At 42.1% G+C, this 25,907-nt stretch overlaps 1 protein-coding gene across 2 annotated transcripts in view; it reads right to left on the bottom strand.

Annotated features, from left to right (window-relative positions):
• Nucleotides 1-25,907, bottom strand: part of HTR7 (5-hydroxytryptamine receptor 7) — an 80,396-nt gene that overhangs the window by 14,344 nt on the left and 40,145 nt on the right. Inside the window, exon 2 of one of the 2 annotated variants that reach the window (XM_006755102.2) lies at nt 439-1,202. In XM_006755102.2, coding sequence (XP_006755165.1) covers nt 440-1,202 — 763 coding nt within the window. In that variant the 3' untranslated portion in view covers nt 439. The remainder of the gene's footprint in view (nt 1-438; nt 1,203-25,907) is intronic. The other variant, XM_006755101.2, reaches the window with a different exon arrangement.

Genomic DNA, 25,907 nt, shown 5'->3' with positions numbered 1-25,907 from the left:
GATAGAGAGTTAGAAACATCGATCAGCTGCCTCCTGCACACCCCCTACTGGGGATGTGCCCCCAACCAAGGTACATGCCCTTGACCGGAATCGAACCTGGGACCCTTGAGTCCCCAGGCTGACACTATCCACTGAGCCAAACCGATCAGGGCAAGTCTCACGCGATTTCGAGGTGCACATGGGTGGGCAGGGACTTGATTCTGGGTCCCGCGGCATACCCCAGACTCTGACAGGAGGAAGATTTTCATATACATTTTACTAATTTTCTTTCATCTCTGACACTTCTATTATAGAGAAAGGGCAAATAGCAATATTAAAATATTTCCTCTAATTAATTCCCTTTTAATGTGCACAGATTTCATGCGCCAGGCCACTAGTATATATATAAAGAAGCTCCATAAAAGGGCTGGGAGACAAAGGAAAATAGTGATAAATGACCTTACAGCACAAACTCGCCTCTGTCGGGCCTCTCCGCCAGCTTCAGGGCCTCGTGCATGCCCGCGGCCGAGAGTTTGCGGTTGATATTCCGATACTGGCACTGGAGCAGGCTGCGGTAGGTGGTCCGCAGGTCCCGGTTGAAGAAGGCATATATAAAAGGGTTAATGAGAGAGTTTGCATAGCCCAGCCAGAGAAAGGTCCTCTCCACCCACAGCGGGATGCAGCTGCAGGAGGTGCCGCAGATGAAGGGCCTGGCGGTCGAGAGGAGGAAGAAGGGCAGCCAGCACACGGTGAAGGCCCCGACGATGATCCCCAGGGTGGTGGCTGCTTTCTGCTCCCTCTTAAAGATGGAGATGTTTTTCCTCTCGTGTTTGAGGAGTCTCGAAAGGTTGGCGCACTCCTCCACCTCCTTCTGCAGCTTCACCATGCCGTTCAGGGAGATGATGCTGTCGGGCTCCGGGTGGCGCGGGAAGCCGGGGAACTTGTGTTTTGCGGCGCTCTTGCGGGCGGCCTTGTAGATCTGGTAGTACATGAAGAGCATGACCGACATGGGGATGTAGAACGCCACCGCGGTGGAGTAAATCGTGTAGCCGAAATCCTGGCTGATCAGGCACACCTTGTCGTCGTTGACGTTCTGTGCCCATCCGAAGAGCGGGGGTAACGTGATGGAGGCGGAGAGAAGCCAGACGGAGAGGATCATCTTGGCCATGCATTTCCCATTCTGCCGCACAGGGTACGTGAGCGGCCTCGTGATCCCGAGGTACCTAGGAAAGAAGCGGAGAGAGACCGTGTGACCACAGTGACCACATGTCCTGGACTAGGAACTACCATGAGCTAGAGATGCTACGCCTTAGACCTAGCAGCTCCATTCCTCACCACGGCCCTTCCAGATAGGCATCATTATTCCCATTTTACAGAAAGGTAAACTAAGGCTCTGAGATGTTAGCGATGTTACCTATTTCATTCCAGGCCACACATTAGCAACAGGCACTGCCAAGATTCAGTCTAAGAGCCCTCTGCCTGTGTTTGCTACTCCATGCTCCTTTCATATCTTGTAGCTTCTTGTCCTCCATGTAGTCAATGAACTGAAAGTTAAACATCCACCCTCCCCGCCATGACCACTCCCACCAAAATCTGCCAGGAACAAAATGTCAAGCCTGATGTAGGATGTTGTGACACATCCTCACGAATTAAGCAAGGTCTACCACACTCTGATGTTTTACACCCACTGCTCGGCTGTCTTATTTCAGGCTAGCTTTTAACTCATTTTAACTGCTCCTTTGCACTGTAGCGAAAGAAATTCTTTTTAAGATTACAGAGATGTGTGAGATCTCTATAAAATCCTAAGGTTTGGGGATGCAAAGTAGCAAGTGATCACTCTTCTAACTCCAGAAAATTCTCACATAAGAGTAATGTCAGAAGAACAATCTATAAAATAAAAACAGCCTGCCTCATCTCTCCTCTCTTGAGAAGGCTCATGAGAAAGAGCACAATTCTGAAAAATATTAGGTAAACCCAACCTTTTTTTTTTCTGGGCTTAATTCTACCCAGAGAATAAATATATGTATCTGTCTCTGTTATCAAGGATTTATCAGCAAACAGAAAACATACACAGTGAGACATCTGCCAAATGCTTAATCATGTTTATCTTTCTGGATTTGTTTTCTCCACTGTATTTAACAGTCTTGGCTTCTATTTTGGGAAAGATGCAAAGAGCACTTAAGAAGTCAAGACAGCTGAAAGCTGGTCATTTTGCTGGTTTGCTTTTTCACTTCATTTATGTATATAGAAGATACACTCTCGAAACATGAAAACGAAAGGCACAGAGAGTCCCCCAACAGGTTATTTTCGGAATGTCTGTCAGTTGGTAGGTTGAAATTTTAAAAATAATTATATTTGTGCTAGAAATATCCTCACGTTACATAAGTTTAAACTCTCCTACAAAAGTCAAAAATCATCCTCTCAGAATGAAAATGAGCATCATTGCAACACTTACAGGGCAAAATTGAAATATATAGTAAAAAGAAATGAAACAGACTGGCTTATCCATTCCTTCGATAAATATTCATAGAGCTCCTTCTATATGCCAGGTGCTATTTTAAAGGTCGGGAATACAGCAGTGAATAAAATCTTGAAAGCAGGCCCATAGCATGTGGGGAAACCATGGAGGGTTGAACGGGAGGACTGAGCCTGGTGGTGATGTTGAAGAAACGCCTCATCCCTTCCAAGGATCCAGGTGTTAGTAGCATCTGTTCTTCATTTCACAACCTCTGCCTCCCCTTTTCCTTGGTAAAGCTGACCCACAAGCATTATCCCTAGGTTTATCAGCTATAATTGAGATTATGTTTTGGCTCTCAAATAGAATGATGGGAAAGGGAGAGGTTTTCCTGGAGTTCGAGAATAAGAGCTGAAAAGGAAGGGGAAAAGGGAAAGGGGAAAGAGAGAGCAAAAGAAGGAAGATGTGAAGTAGACTGCCTTTTGTGGAATTATCTGATATGACCTGAGTTTTAAACAATGGAGAAAATTTTAAGAAAATATTTTTTTTTTTAAAAAAGAGTAAATGAGGAAACCCCTGAAGAAAGGTGTTAGAAATGACTGGAAATCCACGATTAAGCTGATCTCTACCCAAAGACTGAATGCAGACAGTCCAGTAAGGGAGAAGAAAAAGAAAAGGCTCCCTTTCTTTGCTTTGGTTCTGAAGCTCTCTCTCTCCAGATGGAACACCTTTACGGACGTCTCTCTTTGAACCCGGTCCTTGCTGTCTATCAACTCCTGGGGATATAGCCTTTCTGGCTCCTTCCTTATTTCCCAGCTTCCATAAGGCAGCCTTTGTCAGGATGTAGACTTATATTATCTTCTCTCTTTGCCTGTTGCTTCAGGCAAAAACTGCTTGTTCCCAAGCCTGAATCTGGCTTCCAGGGTACCAACCCAGACTGGAGGTTCACCAGGAAGAGATTAATTCATACAGTTCCCCAGGTAGCCACAAGATGGCATTATCCGACCAGACCATCTTTCACCTACTTACCTAGGGGGTTGGGATGGTGGGAAGTTAGGCGCATTTTGGAAAGAGGAAGTAGGATTAAGCACAACAAGAAATTGTTATATTTCATTTGTGAGGTTATATCAAAAAAAAAAAATGAGCAAGCCTAGAAATCACAACCTGGTAACTCCAGTTTTCCTTTCCATCCTTCACTTACTCAAACAGGAACCAGTATCTACAAGACTTAATTAAATCCAGCCTTTCTGCAGTTCACATAAATGATACAGAATTCACAAAGTTAATTAACCCTGAGAGATTCTTTGAGTACCAAAGACATCTAAGAATATTAAATAATCTAACAAGGACAGCATGCTTATTCATTCTAATATACTTAGTCTGACATATTACACTTCAATGATGTAAGATTGGCCCATATTTGGTCTTTCCTAAATGTACAAATTAAATTCCATAAACTCTCCTATTTTATGCCCCACTCTCTAATGGTCTCAAGTCATGCCCTACAGTAAGGAAGTTATATTTACTTCATTTGCTTCCTGGGTACCACTTGGTGAGACTTTTGAAAGCTAAAATCAACCAAAAGATGATTTAAAAAAAAGTGTTCATTAAATTGTCTGGAAATAAACAAAAATCAGTAGTTTTTTAATTAACAATTTACAAATATTATAGAATAAAATCATTCCATTCACAGCAAAATCTATCAAAATGGCCATGGTCTAAATAAGCAAACATAAAATGCTACCAAAAAACCTGAGAGAATGCTTGAATGGGGGGGGGAGGGACGACTTTTTAAAAATAAGAAAACCCAGTATTATAAAAGTGCCAATTTCCTCTCAATGAATCTAAAATTATACAACTTGGTTGAAAAGCAGGGCTTTTGTTAACTTGACCAAATTATTTTTAAGTTGATCAAGTAAATATGAAAAAATAGAAAACCTGAAAATGAATTAAAATGAAAGAATATTTATTCTATAAATAGTAAAAGCCACAGAAATAAAATCGCAATAAAAATTATTCAAAAACAGACAGATAGATCAATAGGACGGGATAGATCCCAGAAATAGATTCAAATATATAAGGAAATCTACACTAATAAAAGAGAAACATGGTAATTGGCGTACGACCGCTACCCTTCCCATTGGCTAATCAGCAAGATATGCAAATTAACTGGCAGCCAAGATGGCAGCCAGCAGCCAGGCAGCTGATGCGAACAGGGAGGCTTGCTTGCTTCAGTGACAGAGGACTCCAACATTCCCAGCCGGGCTTCAGCCAGCCGGACTGCAACATTGTATCGAATACAGACGGTAAACAAAGGCCAGAAACCTGTTTTGAAAAGCCGAGGCCTCAGAGCTAAAGCTGGCCCAGAGTAAAAAAAAGAAAGAAAAAAAGGAGCGGTTGGGAGCTTCAGTCCCAGCCTGAAAACAGCCCTCAGCCCCTCACCCAGACTGGCCAGGCACCCCTGTGGGGACCCCCACCCTGATCCAGGACACCCTTCAGGGCAAACCAGCCGGCCCCCACCTGTGCACCAGGCCTCTACCCTATATAGTAAAAGGGTAATATGCCTCCCGGCACCGGGATCAGCGTGACAGGGGGCAGCGCCCAAACCCCCTGATCGCCCTGCAGCTCTGTGTGACAGGGGGCGGGGCCCCAACCCCCTCGCCCCCCATGGGCCCTGCTCGGTGTCTGATGGGATAGAGCCATAACCTCCCCATTGGCCCTGCCCTGAGTATGAGAGTGGGTGATAGAGAGCGGCGCCCCAACCCCCTGATCCACCCTACTCTGTGAGTGACAGGGGGGAGCTCCTCAACCCCCTGATCAGCCCTGCACTGTGCATGACAGGGGGGAGCTCCCCAACCCCCTGATGGGCCCTGCTCTGTGCGTGACAGGGGGTGGCGCTGCAACCTCCCCATCGACCCTGCCTTGAGTGTGACAGGGGGCGGTGCCCCACCCCCCCAGTCGGCCCTACCCTGAGCGTGACTGAGGGTGGCATTGCAACCTCCCAATCTGCCCTGCTCTGTGCATGACAGGGGGCGGCACCCCAACTCCCCAATTGGCCCTGCTCTGAGCCTGACCAGGGGCTACACCTAGGGATTGGGCCTGCCCTCTGCCACCTGGGAGCAGGCCTAAGCCAGCAGGTTGTTATCTCCCGAGGGGTCCCAGACTGCGAGAGGGCACAGGCCAGGCTGAGGGACCCCCCCTTCCCCCGAGTGCACAAATTTTTGTGCACCGGGCCTCTAGTCTATATATATAAAAGCCTAAGCAACCATCATAATTAAACGGACAACCGAACAGGCTGTGTGGGGTGACCAGGCCGGCAGGGGGGGTAGTGAGGGACGACCAAATGACTGAACAGCAGGCTGCGTGTGGCAACCAGGCTGGCAGGGGGGTTAGTGAGGGACAGCCAAACGACTGAGAAGCAGGCTGCTAAGATGGTGGCGCCCACAGCCAATAAGGAGAGAATATGCTAATTGACTGCCACACCCTCAAAGATGGTGGCACCCACAGCCAATAAGGAGGGAATATGCTAATTGACTGCCATGCCCTCAAAGATGGCAGCGCCCACAGCCACAAGATGGCCGACAGGGGAGGGCAGTTGTGGGCGATCAGGCCAGGAGAGGAGGGCAGTTAGAGGCGACCAGGCCAGCAGGGGAGGGTAGTTAGGGGCAACCGGGCCAGCAGGGAAGGGCAGTTAGGGATGACCAAGCTGGCAGGGGAGGGGAGTTAGGGGTGACCAGGCCAGCAGGGAAGGGCAATTGCGGGTGACTGGGCCGGCAGAGGAGTGCAGTTGGGGGCAATCAGGCATGCAGACAGGCAAACGGTTGGGAGCCAGCAGTCCTGGATTGTGAGATCTCCTGTGGGATCGGGCCTAAACTGGCAGTCGGACATCCCCCGAGGGGTCCTAGATTGGAGAGGGTGCAGGCTGGGCTGAGGGAAAACCCCCACTCACCCAGTGCATGAATTTCGTGCACCAGGCCTCTAGTTTATTGTAAGAAGACTAGAAGCTAGGCCTAAGCCAGCAAACAGACATCCCCTGAGGGGTCCTTAGTGCTGCCACCACTGCTGCTATGCTCACCAGCCTTGAGTCCAGCTTCTGGCTGAGTAGAGCTCCCCCTGTGGAAGCACACTGACCACCAGGGGGCAGCTCCTGCATTGAGCATCTGCCCCCCTGGTGGTCAGTGCATGTCATAGCAACCAGTTGTTCCACTGTTTGGTCAATTTGCTGATTAGCCTTTTATTATATAGGATGAGTCATTGAATTAGTAGTAAAAGACTGTATATTCATGAAATCTCACAACTGTATGTATACACACACACACACACACACACACATATGTATATTTATACATACGTAACTTGGCTGTTGCAGGCAATTCTGAGAGAAACATAGGAGAGCATATGTCTTTTCAAATTATTGTTTTGTTTTGTTTTTCAGATAAATACCCAAAAGTGCAATTCTTGTTTCATATGGTAGTTCTATTTTTAATTTTTTGAGGAATCACCATACTGTTTCCTGTCACTAGTGGCTACGCTAGTTTATAATCCCACCAAAAGTGCATGAGGGTTGACTTTTCTTTACTTCCTTGCCAATGCTTATTATTTATTGTCTTTTTTGACAATAGCCATTTTGACTATTGTGAGATGATAGCTCATTGTGGTTTGGATTTGCATTTTCATGATGATTAGTGATGTTGAGCATCTTTTCATTTGTCTGTTGGCCATCTGTATGTCTTCTTTGGAGAAATGTCTATTCAGTTCTTTTGCCCATTTATTAATGGGGTTATTACTTTTTATTGATTTCAGAATGGGAGAGGGAGAGAGAGAGATAGAAACATCAATAATGAGAGAGAATCATTGACTACGGCTGCCTCCTGCACACCCCACACTGGGGATTGAGCCTGCAACCTGGGCATGTGGCCTGACCGGGAATCAAACCCAGGACTCTTCAATCCACAAGCTGAGCTCTATCCACTGAGCCAAACCAGCTTGGGCAATAGGATTATTTTTTGATATTGAGTTGTATGAGTTCTTTATTATTTTTTTTATATGACTTCTTTATATATTATGGATATTAACCTCTGATTAGATATCATTTGCAAATATCTTCTGCCTTCAGTTTTTGCCTTTTTGTCCTGTTGATGGTTTCCTTCACTGTGCAAAAACTTTTTAGTTTGATGTAGTCCCATTTGTTTATTTTTGCTTTTGTTGCCTTTGCCTAAGGAGATATAGCCAAAAAATACTGCTAAGACTGATGTCAAAGAGTTTACTGCCTATGTTTTCTTCTAGAGGTTTTATGGTTTCAGGTCTTATATTTAAGTCTTTAATACATTTTGAGTTTATTTTTCTATCTGTTGAAAGAAAGAAGCCCTAACCGGTTTTGCTCAGTGGCTAGAGTGTCAGCCTGTGGACTGAAAGGTCCCAGGTTCGATTCCGGTCAAGAGCATGTATCTTGGCTATGGGCACATCCCCAGTAGGAGGTGTGCAGGAGGCAGCTGATCGATGTTTCTCTCTCATCGATGTTTTAACACTCTATCCCTCTCCCTTCTTCTCTGTAAAAAAATCAATAAAATATTTTTTTAAAAAAAAAGAAGAAAGAAAGTAGTCTAGGTTTATTTATTTATTTTTTTGCATTTATCTGTCCAGTTTTCCCAACACCATTTACTGAAGAGACTGTCTTTTCCCCATTGTATAGTCTTATCCTCTTTGTCGTAGATTAATTGACCATATAAGTGTGGGTTTATTTCTGGGCTCTCCATTCTGTTTCTATCTGTGTGTCTGTTTTGGTGCCAGTACCATATTGTTTTGATTACTGTCACTTTGTAGCATAGTTTGAAATCAGGGAGGATGATTCCTTCAACTTGATTCTTCTTTTTAAAATTGCTGTGACTATTTGGGGTCTTTGTAGTTTCATTCAATTTTAGAATTATTTGCTCTAGCTCTGTGAAAAATGCCATTAATGTTTTAAAATATATTTTATTGATTTTTTACAGAGAGGAAGGGATAGAGAGTCAGAAACATCGATGAGAGAGAAACATCAATCAGCTGCCTCCTTCCTGCACACCTCCTACTGGGGATGTGCCCGCAACCAAGGTACATGCCCTTGACCAGAATCGAACCTGGGACCTTTCAGTCCACAGGCCGACGCTCTATCCACTGAGCCAAACCGGTTAGGGCAGCCATTAATATTTTAATAGGAATTGCATTAAATCTGTAGATTGCTTTGGGTAGTATAGACATTTTAACAATCTTAATTCTTCAAGTCCATTTATTTATCTCTTCTTCAATTTCTTTAATCAATGTCTTATAGTTTTCAGAGTATAGGTATTTTATTTCCTTGGTTAAATTTAGTCCTAGGTATTTTATTCTTTTTGATGAAATTTTAAATGGGATTATTTTCTTAATTTCTCTGTCTAATAGTTTGGGATTTATTTTTGAATAAGGAGAAAAATAAGCCAGTTTTATTTTTACCTCAGTTGCTACCCAGTTGTGAGACTTCATATATATGTATGGCATGTAATCTATGGTCTACATATCTATTTATTGATATGAAAACAACAAAAAAGTGGATAGGAAACAATGTCTACCACAAAAAATACAAATAATAGTTTCATATGTTAATCTTTTTATGCAAAACTAGGTGTTTGTCTGAGAGGGGGGCAATATCATGAGATGTCTAGAAGAATATCTACCAAAATATTAACAGCAATTTTATCTGAGTTGTAGAGATTTGAATACTTTAAAAATGTTTCTTTGTACTTTATAATAGCATATTTTCTTTACAATGAGCATATAAAGTATCAAAATAATAATAGTAACGCCACCTTAATTCTAAAAACAAAATAAAAGATTTAAGAGGATTCTGTGATTCCTAAGTCACTTAAGTGATTTTGGCAACAGAGATTATCTGGTTCACAAAATCTGTAAAAAGCTGATAATAATTAAATAGTAGATTGTTTTCTTTGATCAGCTTTCTGAAAGTGTTTTATTACATTCATAAATTCACACAAAGGGAACAGAACTCACAGCATTTAAAATCCCATAATTACTATACTAGTATAAAGTAATACTGGTATTCAGGGAAGTGATGTCCAAATTATACATTCATTCTCCCAAGTTTTGTATAGCATAAATCTTACCTTTGAGGGAGAGGTGGGGGAGGCAACCTACACTGATTATGAATATTCCCTACTATGCATGGTTAATATTTGCCACACTAACATTTTATGCTCACTGTTAATTAGAAAGTGGGGTGTCTATCAAGCCTTAAGAATTTAACTTTAAAATGCATACAAATGCTAAAATACAGTAAATCTCACAGACAAAGGTATTATATACCAAAGTATTATATAATTGAGGAATGTATGTAACTCACATTAGGAGTTCCATTAAAGTAGGGGTTTGGAAGGAAAAGAGTATTAGGGAGTTATAATCTATAGAGAGAGGGATTAGAGAGCAAATTACCTCTGCTGCCTATCTTCCATTCTGACTGCATAGAAATGATAGGAAATGGTTCTTAATTAAATGACTTCTCTTGAATTTTGTTGCTATATAATAATAATTTAGGGGGTAAAAGAAATTGGGTAGAATTGTTCTGAAATACAGTGGTGTTTGGCGTGTTAGACTTCAAAAATGCACATTAAAATACCTCCCTCATGAGACCACCTCCCTCACAGTGGGTGAATCTCCAGCCTCATTCGGTGGCTCCCAAAGCTGTCAGATTATAGGAATCACCAAGAAGCTTTGGAAACTTACAGAGTCCTGGGCCACCATCCATGATTTTCTTTTGAGAAGGTGTGGAGACCTACGGCTTTGTATTTAGGATTGCTTGCTGTAGTTCTTTATCCCACATACTGCTGTCAGAGCAGCCCTCCTCATTCAGTTTCAAAGATTTTACACTGTTTGTACAAGGACTTGACTTATACTTGATATATTTCATCTTAATAATGAGCTTCCAGTTTGGCCTACCAAAATCATCATGATTCATGTCTACATTATCTCAGATACCAGTTCTGTTTCCTAGGACTGTGCTAAATGCAAACGAAATGAGCATGGTTTTCATGTCTTAAGTTGAAGATTTTTTTTAAAATGCATAATATACAAAAGGGTTTTGCAAAACTTTCTGACAATAAGAATGACTATTTCTCATAATAAAAAATATATTTCCATAGTCACTCAGTACAAATGCTTGTATGTATGTATATAAATAAGAAATGAAGGCATACATATATGTGTGTACATATATGTAGGTATAAGAATATAGATATGCATATATTTATATATGAGATTGAAATAAAAGTTTCACAATACCATACTTACCATTATAACTTGCAATTCACTCTCTTCTATTGGACGCTGTTATACTTCAGATTTTAAAAAATATTTATTCTAATTTTTTGGAGAGAGCAAGGGAGAGGGAAACATCAATATGAGAGTGAAGCATCTCTATACTGTTTCCTGCATGCCCCCTATCAGGGATTGAGCTGGCAATCTGGCAACCTGGCACCCCTGATCTGGAATAGAACCAGCAAGCTCTTGGTGCACTGACCGATGCCCAATCAGCTGAGCCATACCAGCCAGGGCCTACTTCAGATTTTTTTAAATGCTGGTCTTAATACACTACATTGATTTCATGACCCAATAATGGATTATAACCCGAAGTTTGAAAACAAGCCAGATAATTATAAGTGCAATGAAGAAAAAGAAAGCAGGGGAGGGGAGCAGCGAGCAGAGACTGGGGTTGGGAGCAAGCTGCAATACAGGTCTGCATTGTGATCATGACCTCAAAGCCCTTTCATCTCTACCTTCCAGAACAAGTGTTTGGGCTTGAGCTTCTCTTAAAACTTGAAATTGGCTTGTGTCTTCAGGTTTAAGATCCCCACTATCTCAAGCATAAGTTTCCTTTCTGGAACCCCAACTTCCCCCTGCAATGGCATATGAAAGAGCACTGGCTTTGGGCCTATGCTTCTTCCTACCTCTAGGCAGTGACTTCTCAATTTTTTTCTCTTCCTCTCTCTTTCTTTGTCTCTCTCTTTCTAACTTTTATTCTGTTCCACCTACAGATATAAATGGATGGACGGATGCATACGTGTATACTGTGTGTACATATTATACTGACAGCCCTCAACCAACTGAGGATCAAAAATAATATTCTAAAAAAGGTAGTTGTTGCTTATGTGTACTATTAGTGAGGCCTGTGATGGCTGTGTCCGTACTGAACATGTACAGACCTTTCCCCGTCATTATTCCCTAAAAAATACAGTATAACAACTATTTACATAGCATTTACATTGTATTAGGTATTATAAGTAATCTAAAGGTGACAAAGTATAGGAGGATTGCATCGGTTATACACAAATAATATGCCATTTTATATAACGGACTTGAGCATCCGTGGATTTTGGTATCCCTTGGGTTCTGAAACTAATCCCCCTCGGATATCAAGGGACGACTATGGTCCATTCAGTCCTCCATAGTACTCATCCCTTTTCACCCCAAATTTATTAAACACATCGTCTACCTCAGCTGCTTTGATTTACTACCCACCTACTTCCTTCTGCTTCTCCCAATAATCTGGCTTCCACCCCATCATTCCAAGCAACTAACTCTAAAAGGCCACCTCTATTTTATTTATTTATTTATTTAATATATTTTATTGATTTTTTTTACAGAGAGGAAGGGAGAGGGATAGAGAGCTAGAAACATTGATGAAAGAGAAACATCGATCAGCTGCCTCCCGCACACCTCCCACCAGGGATGTGCCCGCAACCAAGGTACATGCCCTTGACCAGAATCGAACCCGGGACCCCTCAGTCCGCAGGCCAACGCTTTATTCACTGAGCCAAACCAGTCAGGGCAAGGCCACCTCTATTTTAGCTAATTCAAATCATCTGTTGTTTTTCTCTCATTTCTGCTAATTCCTGACTTATCTTCTCTCTGAAAAAGACTACCCAGCCTTTTTTGAATCGTTCTTCACTTCTTCACTCTAATCATCTGTGGCATGGTTTCCCACATTTCTTTATCTCAGGCTGCACAGAGAAGTACCACCTCCACACTGTGGCTAGACGATATTCAACATCAAGATAAAATGAAAACAACTTTAAGTCTGCATCAGGCAGGTTAGGTCTGAATTCCAGCTCCATCCTTTTTACCAGCTAAAGTACTCTGAAAAACACAGCCTCCCCGAGTTTTCGCTGCCTTGCATGTAAGAAAGGGGGAAAGAATGCCTATCTCATGAGAACATGGATGTAGGCTTTCACTCAACCCACTACCTGACAGATACTCAAAACACAGAGCTGACTTCCTGCCTTCAGAACCCCAGTTTACAGGAAGGAAATGGCAAATAAGGCCGCAACTTGAGTTGATTCAATAAGAGAGGAACAGGGCTGTGATACAAAGCATCTGAGAAAGGCAGTAAGAAAAGGGGGTAATGCCCTACACACAGCAGAGCAGAGCAGCACAGAGTAGGTGTTTGTGGAATTTACTGGCATGAGAGCTGTCTGGACCTGAATTAATGAAGTGACAGTATGCGTGGAGAAAAGATGACAGGAGCAACAGGTACTATAGAAACAGAATGGACATAACTTGGAAATGGTTTAGCAAGGATGAGAGGAAAGGACAAAGACAACGGAGGAGATGAAGGAGCTCATCAGTTTTCAAGCCAGATGACTGAGAAGACGGGGAGGCATTCTCTGAAATAAGTGGTCCTCAATCCACTGCAAGCCACTGTCCACCCCCGGAGGCCTGAGACAGATTTTGCTGGGATCACTGACGACCGCTCTAGCTTCGGCAGACATTTCTCCATCTTCATACTTGATAGCTCTGCACTCACCACCTCCTTTTTGAAACTTTTTCCTTGGTTCAGTATCACTGCACTCTCCCAGGTTTTCAACCCCTCTGTCCTCTGTTGCCCAGTCTTCTTTGCTACCTTATCCTCCACTATGTGGCCTTTATGTTTTGGAATTCCTCCAGGCTGGGTCCCAACCCCACTCTTCTCCTAGCTCTATATTCCCTAGTTGTTTTCACCCATTACCAGTGCTTCAGAAACCTCTGTTGGCTGATAATCCCAAAATTTGAATTCCCAGCCGATACTTCTCCATGGGCTCCAGACCAAAAATCCACCTGCCTTCTTCACATCTCCACTCTGATATCGCTAAAGCATTTTATTCACTCGTTCATTCAACAGACTTTCATTAAACACTCTCTGTGGGCCTGGCACCATCTCAACAAGTCCAAACATATCATCATTTCCACAGACTGAGCCTCCTCCTCTTCCCCCAGCTCAGTAAATTCCTCTACAGGTGTGGCCAGAAACGTGGACTCATCTTTTGACTCTTCCTTCTCATTCATCAGTCCCCTCCCAGTATAAACCCAGCCCTCTCCATTTCACCTCTTCAGTGTCTCTAAAACCTATCCACGTGTCTCCATTGCCACCACTCTAGAATCATTATCCCTCCACGGATTTCCGCAATAGCCTCTAAATTGGCCCTCCACATCTAATCTTCTCCTTCCTATTCCATTCTCTTCATGCATCCAGGTTGATCATTTATCTTTTTAAATTTTGTAACGTGAATTTAATTCATTGAATACGCAATATGTTCACATACTTCAAATTTTAAAATATAATAAGGTATATATTGACAAGTCTTCAAATTGTTTTCATCCTCCTTACCCCCACTACTTAAATGTATCACTTTTATTAGAATTGTGGGTACTCTTCCAGCTTTTCTTCATACAAATGTAAGAAAATGGGAATAAATGTTCTTATCTCCCACTTCTTACACATAACACAACATACTATATACACTACTTTGCACATTGTGTTTTTCACTTAACAATATATCCTCAAAATACATGGAAAAATAGGATTATACTAGAGCATGTCTGTGGACGTGTTTTGTAAATGATTAAGTAGAAAAGTGTGTACTGGTTAAGAGGAGGCCCTGGAGTCAGGAAAACCCATGTTTGAAACCCAGTTTTGATATTGAGAGAGTAAGTTAACCTCTCGGATCCTTAATTTTCTCATTTGTAAAACAGTGATGATACCTACCATATAGGGTTATAAAGACTGAATCCAATGCTGCATATAAGCCTGGCATGCTGTGTGCTCAGTAAATGTTAGCTAGTATTATTCAAATGCTATGAAAACATGAGGCAGAATTATTTTTGTTCTTCTTGTTCTTTTAGCATAGTCATTGTGGGATTAAAGGAAAAAATATATGCCATTTTTCATTAAACTTACAGAGAGCAGATTGAGTTTCTGAGTAGACACATGTATAAAAGGAATATAAATTTTCCCCCATACAGGTAGAAAGTAAGTTTTATCAGCTATAATTTTTAATTCTGGAAGAGTTTTGCTTTAATATAGATATATAAAAAGGGGAGAACAGAAGTAGCCTCTGGACTCAAGTGGTGGTGTTTTTCTTTATTTTATGTTTTTTATTGATTTCAGAGAGAAGAAGGGAGAGGGAGGAATAGCAATGATGAGAAAGAATCATCAATCAGCTGCCTCATGCATGCCTCCTACTAGGGATCTAGCCCACAGCCCGGGCATGTGCCCTCCTGGTTCATGGGTCGACACTCAACCACTGAGCCACACTGACCCGGTTGTGGTGGTTTTTTAACGGCTAAAGGGGAAGGAAGAGAAGAATAATCTCCAACTCTCATGGTTACATGTTGGGTTTCCTAGAAGAAAAGGAAGACATCTAAGCCAATGGACTCTATAACTAATGGCCTACATAGGCTACTACTACTGCATGTTATTTCAAACTAGTAGAATAGTGCCATTTTTTAAGAAAAATATTGAAAAGATATGAGAATAAAGGATTAGAATGAAAGAAGAGAATAAATAACCAGCCAAATACCTGATGCCGAACTTTTTTAAAGTATTAAGTAGATAAGAATAAAAATTATGGTGCTATGATATGGGGTTTTCTTTTTATGAATTTGTTTTAGTGCTGTCTGAATTTAGGAGGTTATTTAATTAGAATGGTAATTTTGTCATCAGCGTTCAACTGCAATGTCTTCCAAAATATTGATTTTTTAATACATATAACGATTTCTAATACCTACTAAAAAGCCTTTTAAAAAATTGTTTTATATTTTAATTTACTCTGAAAGTTATCTTCTTGGATGATATTTTCTTTTTCTTTTCATTTCTTTTCTCTTTTAATCTCTTTTTCATTTCAGTCTATAAAGGATATTTTTTATTTTATTCATTGATAATACCTTGGCTTTTGTAAATAATGCTGCAATGAACATAGGGATGCATATTTGCAACATGGATGGACTTAGACAGTATTATGCTAAGTGAAATAAGTCAGACAGACAAAGACAAATACCATATAATTTTACTTATATGTGGAATCTAAAAAACAAAATAAATGAACAAACAAAACAGAAACAAACCCACAGATACAGAGAACAAACTGATGGTTGCCAGATTGGGTGAAAAGGTGAAGGTGCTAAAAAGTACAAATTGGCAGTTACAAAATAGTCATGAGGGATGTAAAAAACAGCATAGGGACTACAGTCAATACTATTGTAATGGCTCTGTATGGTACCAGGTGGGTACTAGACTCACTGGGGGGAATTACTTTGTAAGTCACATAAATGTCTAACCATTGTACTGTAAAAAGTAAACTAATTAAATTTTTTTAAAGAAAGTGTAGTTGAAAAAACTTAGAAGCCCTGATTCTAATTCAATATAGAAATTCCCATTTAGAGCATCCTCTGCTTTTGGTTAAACTCATACACTGACAGAAAAGTCAGAGCTGCTTGAAGCGACCAGCGACACTGCTGAGAGTCCCGAGGCAACCTCCTCGGGAGCTTCCCGGGTGTAATCTGAAATCGCCCCATACTCAGGAAGCAGGGAGAGAGGGAAGAAAAAGGCAGCCCACTAACAATAGATAGGTGATGAGTTTAATAAGCAAGGGAACTTACTCACAGGGCTGGTCTTGGGTGCCAGCAAGATGAGTTGATTTCCACACCCACCTGCCAGAATCTAAAAAGTTTATACAGAGGCCTTAACTGGGTTCAGTTACCCACACAGGAGTTCTTAACTGGGTTTAATCACACAGACAGTCTCATCACCATATTATCTCAAGACTATGTCCTTGGAGCAGTTTCTGGGAGTGGGGAAGACAAACAGAGCACACATTTTAAAGACAAGGGTGGGGGTGGGAGTCTCTGATTACTGGGGTCCAGCCCTCGGGTCAAGTGGTGGTCACATCTCAGTGAACTCCTCTAACACCAAATATTTAAAAGTTCTACATTATATCAAATACAAATGTGCTTTTGTATAGATTCCTTTCCACTAACATATGACAACTATTTCCATTGACATTTATGATCATTTCACATCTTCTATTCAATCAGGTCATTTCCTTTGGAGATGACACACGCCTGAGCTCAAATAAGAGTAAGCAAAAAGGCAAATGTAATATCATGTGAATAAAAAAACTGAGGTTACACTTCAGGAATGCTTTGATCCGGGGGCTCAGAATGTCATCAGAATCTAGGTTCCCTCCAACTCTCAACTCTATATTCATCAACATGGCTTCATTATCAAGTTCGGTGTAGGGTAATAAAGCTGCCTACATCTCCAGAGATATTTTGCAAAGTTCAATCGATTCAAACGTGTTTTCTCTCTTTCAACAGACCCAGAAAAAAAGTCTTATTGCATTTTATTGGCTCTGATTGGTTCACACACCCATCCTGAACAATCACACAGGCCAGGGGGAAAATGACCTTTCTACCCGATACCCCGGACTAGGGTGACATCCTCTCCATCCAAAACACATGGAGTAAGAATAGGGTAGAGACAGTTTCCCAGATGAAAATCGGGTCACCAGACAATTATGGGCAGCAAAAATAATAATTGTTCCCGGAATCTTCCCTGTTTCCAATAGAATCTATGGGTAATCTTATAATGTGACTATGGAATTGAATTCAGGACTCCAAATACGTCTGAATCAGCACAGACTACACGAAAAGGGAAGTAGTTTTTCTACTTTTCTGTGTTATACTTATAATTCAAGTTCATATAATTACATTGATAAATCAAGGTATTTCTTCTTTTTTGGAGTTGTTCTTCCCTTAAGCACCAAGCATTCATTTTGTGCTAATTGTGTCCCTAGCCTATTCCTTTGGGAAATACTATTCTATAATAGTATCGCTTATTATGGCTTCTGTACTTTTGTCCAACGGATTTATAATTTGGAGGCTGTTTCACCTGAATTTTGTTATAACATAGTATCAGTTACATTATCTGGGGGAAAAATTCAGAAAGCCCAGCTCAAAATGGCCTTGGCAATGAGAATTATTTATCATCTCCCCAAACAGGAAGTCACAAAGTAGGACAGCTCTGAGAGAGTTCATTTGTCTGCCCAACAACATCATCTGGGACTGGTCTCCTTCCATTTTTATTTCACTCTGCCATCCTCAATGTTCAGACTTAGCAGCTCCATGGACATTTCAAGTATCTCACATAAACTACATCCCGTAGAGCTCTGACAAACTGTTTCTTTATCAGCATATCTTTTTTAAGCAATAAAGCCTTTCCCAGCTGGCCCTCTTGGCAGCCTCTGTTCACAGCTCACCAGCAAGCGATACATCACATACCTACTCCTAAACCAATCACAGAAATATGAGGCATCCATGAGTGAGTCAGTGAAACATGACCGTGTGTAGCAGAAGGAGTGCCTGAATGAAGTAAGGTTCTGTTAACAAGGAAGAAGAGGGGATGCACTTGGGTAGGTAGCAGAAATAAATTAAAATCACTCATACTCTCATCGCTCAGGGATATAGCTTATTAATATTTTGGTGTTTTTCTTCCCAAATTCTTTTTTTTTCCTATTTTGGTTGCTTCACTTAAATATTTTCATTCATTCTTACGTTTTAAAAATATTTATTGAGGGCCTACTATGTTCTACTACTTTTCTAAACAATGAAGATATAATGGTGATGAAAGCAGGGCGACAAATGATACGCGGTTTTGCAGGCAGCAGTGTAAGGTGCTGTGCAGATGAATTAAAACGGGTACAGGGACAGAAAGTAAGGAGGGCAAGATGAGGCCAATCTGAGCAGAGTCCAGAGAAAAGTGAGAGAGTGAGCCACATGAGGGTCCAGAGAAAGCGAGTCCTACATGCAAGGCCCTGAAAGCGGCACATGGGCACGTTCAAACCAGCCAAAGGGCCAGAGTGGCTAGCACACTGATGAGTGAGGAGAAATGCAAGGAACAGATTTGCAACGCGGTCAGGAACCAAACCTTGGGGCGCCTGGCAGGCCCTTGTGCAGCCCTGGGTTTTACTCTAGGTGAGATGAGACGCCTTGGAGGGCAGAGCAGGGAAGAGTCCTGGCCTGACTTACATTTGGTAATGCTCCCTGGGGCGGCAGCATTCTAGGAAGCAGATTTTTCAAGAATCCTTTTTCCTCATTTACAAGAACAATGGTCTCTATTCATTAGCTTTCCCCTTTCTTTCTGAGTCTGTTTCAATTACTTGTTTTAGACCAGCACTATCCAAAAGGAATATGTGAGACACATATGTAATTTAAAGTGTGTAATTTTAAAAAAGGTAAAAATAAACAGTTGAACTTAATTTTAATAACATATTAACTCATACATCCTAAATATTATAATTTCCGTATATAACCAATATAAGAATTTTAACAAGATATTCTATAATCTTTTCCCTGTATAACGTCCTTGAATTCTAATGTATATTTTACACAGACAGCACAATTCTCACTAACGACATTTCAACTACACAGCAGTCACCTGAGGCCACTGGCTACCACACTGGACCTGAGAATTTGGGACAACAGCTTCTACCTGTTCTTAATTCCTTCTAATATGTTCCTTTGGTTATTTCATGCCTTTAAAAATCTTAAATTGATGAGTATTTTAATTATAAAGGTCTGGCTAACTTATTTCTTAGCATTACTCAGATCTGTTGGATGGACATTGCTCATTCTACTTTCTCTTTACATTAACATTTATTTTCAAATGCTTTAATTCAAATACACACTCACACATATGTAAGCTGGTCAGCTCTGGTTCAGGATATTTACCTAAAAAAGCAGAAAGTTGGAAATCTTTATATCCTTTAATTAACTGGATAAATTCTATTAACCTTAGAAAAGGTGTGAAGCTTAACTACTTTTTCTTTCTCTTAGACTGATGACCTAAATTTGATTTAGTCATATAAGTAATTTTATAAACTTCACACTTTACACTTTACATTGGTTCAAAGAAAATAACTTTGTTTTTTAATTTTAAAAGCAACACATAAGCAGAATTAAATTAAATTTTATGGTTAAAAAAATGCTGATTAACCAGAATATTTAGGGAATAAGATTTTTTTTTAAATTGAATTCTAAAGTTATTGTTTTTTATTGTGGAAAAAAACGTTCTAAAATATACTAGGTAGATTTTAATTTACATAAGAAAAGTCTACTGACTATAATAGAATCTTCTTTGATGATTTCCGAAGTTGCACAGCCTCAGTGTTATTAATCTGAATAATAGCCATCCATGCAAGAGACATAAAGGAAAGAAAATCCAATTATTTAAGGGTGTAGTTTAGCTGAGGTCTGGCCAGAATTCCCTATGGCCTGCCAAATAAGGACAATTATTATTTTATAGAGTAAGTGAGGGTGTACCCGACAGGAATGCTTCTGGCAGAATATAAATGGCCTTACCAAAGTGACTTAACCAAATACTAATTTGTTTTCCCCGGGAGGTCAGAATTCCCAAACAGGTACAGTGCCTCTACAACCATTAGGGAGCCCTCCCCTTCTAAATCGCCATTCTTAACAGACCTTCAGTGGCCTTGCGATGGTTCCTAGAAGAGGATGCGGGCCATCCATGTTCCAGGCAAGGAGGCAGGAGAAAAGGCCAAAAGGCAAAAGATCAAGCCAACCAAATCTGTCCACTTTAAGGACTTTTCCAGGAGCTGCCTGGAAAGAACTTTCACCTTAGTCTCATTCACCAGGACAATGTAATCTGACCACCACAGGACCAAAAGAGGCCGGGAGGCAAACATTTCCACCGGAAGCTTTGCCATCCTAAAACCTCATTAAGAAAGAAAAATGAAAGAATGCGTTTGGTGAGGCAACTAGTGGTTGTGCACAGGGAGTTATACCACAATTGTGAGAAACAGGATTTGGGTCCTGAATCCCTATGTCTTATGGGAAGAGAGATGCTGACAGAATCAGTACAAGAGAACGCAATTGGTGTCAACAAGTAACAATGTCACCTCCCCACACACCACCTCAAATCACACATGCCTTTTCATCTCTTGCTCTTCAGTCAAGGTTGAAAATTCCTTTAAGGACATTTCCAAGGGTACAATTCCCTACTGTCTTTTCCTCCTCCATTTCCCCTGAGCTTGGCTCTAACTAGCTGAAGCACAGATCTCAAAGGATAAGGACAATGACTCTCCCCACGCCAGCCACTTCAGCTGACTGGGTAGACCACTGGACATGCTGAGGCTCTTGATAACCCTAAAACAGAGACTGTAATAAATTGGAAGAAAGTCTCACTGTTTCGCTGCTCAAACATGGCTCCTTTAACTGAACTGGGGTCTCACACAGCAACATACCCTGGATCCTCGCTCTCTGCCTCTGCACTTCCCACCTGTCCACACCCACTGGCCCTGGCATTGGGCTTTCCTGTTTCCTCCACGATCCACACACGGCTCCACACCTGGACATCCATTGTCCATGTGGTCATCTTCTACCTGCCTCTCCTGACTCAATTCTGAACTCGATTTTCAAACTCAAGTTTTGATTCCAATATCTGTCCAATCTTTGAAACATTCTCCCTCAAGCCTCAGGCACCCTGACCTAGGCTTTGTGCCTTGTTCCTGGTGTCCTCTCAGCAGGCATCATACCGCCCATCAGAGAGGAGACCAGGCACCCCTAACTCTCTACACAGTGTGCTGCCCTGGGGGATCAGCCACTCGAAAGAGAGAGAGTAGCTGGCCTGATTCTGGCTGTGAACACTGGTGAAGGGCCAGTGGGAGGGAGGATTTAAATTCACCACCTCATGCTGCTGTTTTCTTGCATAGGCTCCATGTGTATTCCCTGAGGAAATGTGTGTGCCTCTTGCAGATTTTAAGAAAGAATTTCAGCACAGGTCAGCTCTCTCCCTCCTTCCAACCCTTTGGAGCAGAGTGCCAGAAGAGAGAAGAGTCAGAGCAGACAGAGGAAGAGGGATCAACATCGTTTGTGCAAGGTCTTCTGCACCAAAAAACAGCTGTTAGGTGGGAAAGCCCTCTCTCTGCTGTTCTTTGACCACTACGTTGTTCCCGGCATAACTGTGTCTGTGTCTGTGTCTTCGGTGAGTGCAGGCAGCAGTCCAGCCGTAATCTGGCCCTCACTCAGACCCTCCTCTCCCAGCCTGCTCCTCGCTCTGAGTACCTTCTCCTTTGGCTGCAGACTTTGGCTTTCTCACTCCTTCCTCTTCTTGGGTTGCATCAGGCTGTACTCCAGGCCAGGCATAGACCTCAGCCCCGTTGGGAAGATGATTCCTGTCATTAATGGGACTTCACAAATACAGGCAAGCATGCGCCATCCCTCATCCTGGGGCAGAGGGGAGGGGAAGGGGTTCCTGCCCTAGCTGCGTCCACAGCATCTCCAATTCCATGGTCATGGACAAGAAACAATGTACCCGATGCCCAGACTCCTCAGGAAACCACACTGGCTGGGATGCTTCTCCAAGAGGGCACTGAGCAACTTTCAGAGCCACCACAGTTCCAGAATGTGAGCTGGCAAGTCAGGCTGACTGGGTTCACACCCAATTGCTACTCAGAGCTTGAGTAAGCCATTTAGCCTCCCTAGAAACTCATTACCTCATTTGTAACATAGGGTGAATGATAGCATGTATAACGAGAAGGTTAAACCAAGTAAAATCTTGTTTAATAAGGTTAAATGATCCATACTATGTGCTCACGACAATGCATGAAGCACAGTAAGTGTTAATGGAGATGATGATGACGATGAAAATGATGATGATAATGATAATGGAGGTGGTGGTATGGTGGCAACGATAAAGCTGTATCTCTCAAAAAGTCTTTGGAGCCAAGCAGGTGTGGCTCAGTGGTTGAGCATCGACCTATGAACCAGGGAGGTCATGGTTCAATTCCCGGTCAGGGCACATGCCCAGGTTTGTGGCCTTGATCCCCAGTGGGAGGCATGCAGGGGGCAGTCGATTGATGATTCTCTCCCATCATTGATGTTTCTCTCTCTCCCTCTCCCTTCCTCTCTAAAATCAATAAAAATATTTTTAATTAAAAAAAAGTCTTTGGAATTCCCAACTTCCTTGCTCAATGAGTCCCCTAGAGCCACGCCCCATCACCTTTCCTGTGTCTCAGAAAATGAGATGGCCTGTATCCTTCCAAAGAAAAGTCACTCTGAAAAAGCGATGACAATGCCCTTAAAGGGCCAATTAGACTCAACCAGGATCCTCCAAAACAAGACACCCTTGCCCCATGCCATGTCCCTAAGGCTCCTCAAGACTTCATTTGAGGCTTCTACTATCATCGAACGCCCATCCCAGAACCCTTTTAGATCCTTCCCACAAATCTGCCTGGTTATTTTTGAACACTTTTGTTCCTTGCTCCTACTTTTGATTCCATCTTTTATTTCTTTAAACACAGTCAACATGGGTATCTTATGTTCAGTATTTCAGAATTCTATCTAAAGCCTGTAGATCCATGGGGCTGTGTATAGTTTTTGCTAGCCGTGTGCTGGAGTCCATTCATTGTCTTCACTAGCTGAGTTTAGACAGAGACCCCCAAAAGCTAGTAACCTTTGAAGTCCTAGCAAAGGTTAGGACTGTGCACCACCCAGTTAATCTAGGAACCACCCAGTTAATTTAGGTAATGATAGTTGAAGCATCATCCCCACCTTAGTTCACTTAATTCCTTAGATACTTGTGTAGATCCTTGTTGATTATTGTTGATCAGATACTCTGCCCATTCCTGGAAATCATCTACTAATGAGCTAATCAGATACTCTGTCTATTCCTGGAAATTTGTTTTATTCATTTCAAACGGGCCGAATCCAGCCCGCGGGCCGTAGTTTGCCCAAGGCTGCCCTAAGGGCTACTCCGGATCAATAAAAGATTGGAGCGGCCTGAGCATCGGTGGAAGTCCTTCAGGACTTTCCCGCCTGGTCCCCAATATTTCAAAATTATCTCGTGTCATTTCTCTCTCATTTGTGTACGGCCCCTCTTTCAGATACCGAACCCTACTCCACACAGAATGTGGAGGGAGTCTTATACGACAGCCGTGCCTGGTTTCCTAAACAGTTTTATGATTTGGTGACTGTGAACCCAGGCTTACCAGAACTTTAACTGTGGATATTCTCTTGGGCCTGTATCAAGGGTGTGTTTCTCCATAGACTATTTGTATCAGCTTCCAAGGCCAGGCAGCACTGTCCATCTAGGCTCATTTTAAACCAAATTGTGGTTTGGTTGGTTTGCTTTGCTTTCCCTGGGTCTCAGGAGTAATATGAACCCAACCTCAAAACCCCCTCAATGCCTGCTTATGGTTAAATATTCTCAAGGGATACTTTGCACGCCCCAGTGTTAGCGTTAAGAAGGCAGATTTCCCTGCTAACTCATCTGCAAGTTCCCCACCCTAGAAAGGGGTCCTAGATTTGGGTGACAGTTTCAACTTTATGCCCCAAATATAAAACCCTTGAATTGCTTGCTCCCGCCTCCCAAATACAGCCTTTATAGCCAGGATGCTAGGTCACCAGATATCAGCAGCCATCCTCTAGGGCGGCCACCAGCTTCCACACTGGTTCACCTCTCTGACTGCTTGCTTTCTCTCCAGTTTAAGTGAGCAGGTTCCTCTTACTTTCTTGCCAGATCAGTCATGCAATTAAAATGATTTACAGTGTTTAAATTTTAGACAGCATCTCTATTATTTTGCATTAGATGGGTTTTTAGACTATGTATCCACCCCCATAATACTATGGGAAATAGCCTGGATTTTCACTGGACGTTAACATTTAATCAGTATTTTCTTGACCCCATCATTTGAGTGGTACATGTTTGCCTCTCCTTGTCATCTGCTGCAATAATCATGACTTTGGAGCATCCACTAGCTCACCTCACCCTGAGTTTTCTCTTATTTCCCCTCTCGCTTTCCGTTATGCCATGATGCTTCATCGTGAATTTTCCCAACCAGGTCTGCCCTTAGAAGAAAGGTCATTGTATAATAATTGTTTTTATTCTGTAACTTCAAGCAAGAGTTTAGAAAATGTAGTTCCTGACAGGTACAATCCAATTCCACAAAGAAAGAGATTAATTACATTCTCGCCAAGACAAGTCCTGTTAAATAGATGATGTAAAACAGTATAGAATTTTATACATTATCTGTCACATGAAACTATCTCATTATGTTGCCAACCATCTCAGGAAATATAACCATCTACCCCCCCCCTGAAATTCATTATCTTAAAATTCATCACAAAGGACTTTTAAGAGATCTATTAATAGCCCCTGTATCACATACTAAATATGTTGTTTTTTCTCTGATGCTCAAGGTCTCAGGATCTCTTGGAGCCTCTGGTCCTCGTTTGCATCACAAGATAACAAGTCCGCCAATACAGGACCTTGTCAGTGTTTAAATCAGAAAGTTTGTAAAAACCTTGGTACAGTCTCTCTCTCTCTCTCTCTCTCTCACACACACACACACACACACACACACACACACACACACACACTCCCCTCTATATAGGACCTGACTTAGTACCTGATACATAGGCACTAAATAAATATCTGAACAACCGAATTCCCTCCCTACTCCCCTACTTCCCATCTGTGGCAACAGCCACTTCAGCCAAGAACCCGCATTGATTCCAGCCATCCACTTCCAACCTCCACTGTGTGATAGACGGATTTTAAATGACACCATGAATCTTATTCTTATTCTTTACGTAGTCCTTAAAATTGGGTTGATTTCCCCCCAACATTTCTGGCTGCTCCTCAAACTGCACCATTATGGCTGGTGTCCAAGATCGAGCATAGAATGCAGCGACCCATCAAGCTCTCCAGCCCCATGGCACCACCTCCCAGGAGAGCCCAAGAGCAGTCTAAGCAGCCCAGGAATGTACCTGCCCCTGGAGTGTCCCTTCTCACCTAAATTCGCATGACCACACGGATGGAGCTATTCTGCAAGGTGCTTCCACACCACCTGGCTTCCATCTTAACTACTGCATATTCCAGGCCCTTCTGGGGAGCAAACTTCCCCAGGGCATTATGCCCAGGTTTGTCTCTGAGCTGAATAACCTGTGTTTTCATTTAAAAAAAAAATACATAATTTAGAAGAGCAGATGGGTTAACACCTGACCTTTGCCCAGCATTTGCCCACACATTCCACAGGTGGATAACCAGCATGGGGGCATTAAGGAAATGCCACCTGCCCAGGGGCAAGCCTCGGCTAAGGATGGCTCCCACTGCATC

Source organism: Myotis davidii, unplaced genomic scaffold (genome assembly GCF_000327345.1).
Source record: "Myotis davidii unplaced genomic scaffold, ASM32734v1 scaffold271, whole genome shotgun sequence".
Lineage (NCBI taxonomy): Eukaryota > Metazoa > Chordata > Mammalia > Chiroptera > Vespertilionidae > Myotis > Myotis davidii.
Note: the sequence above shows the minus strand (reverse complement) of the source record. Positions and strands in the feature narration are given on the sequence as shown.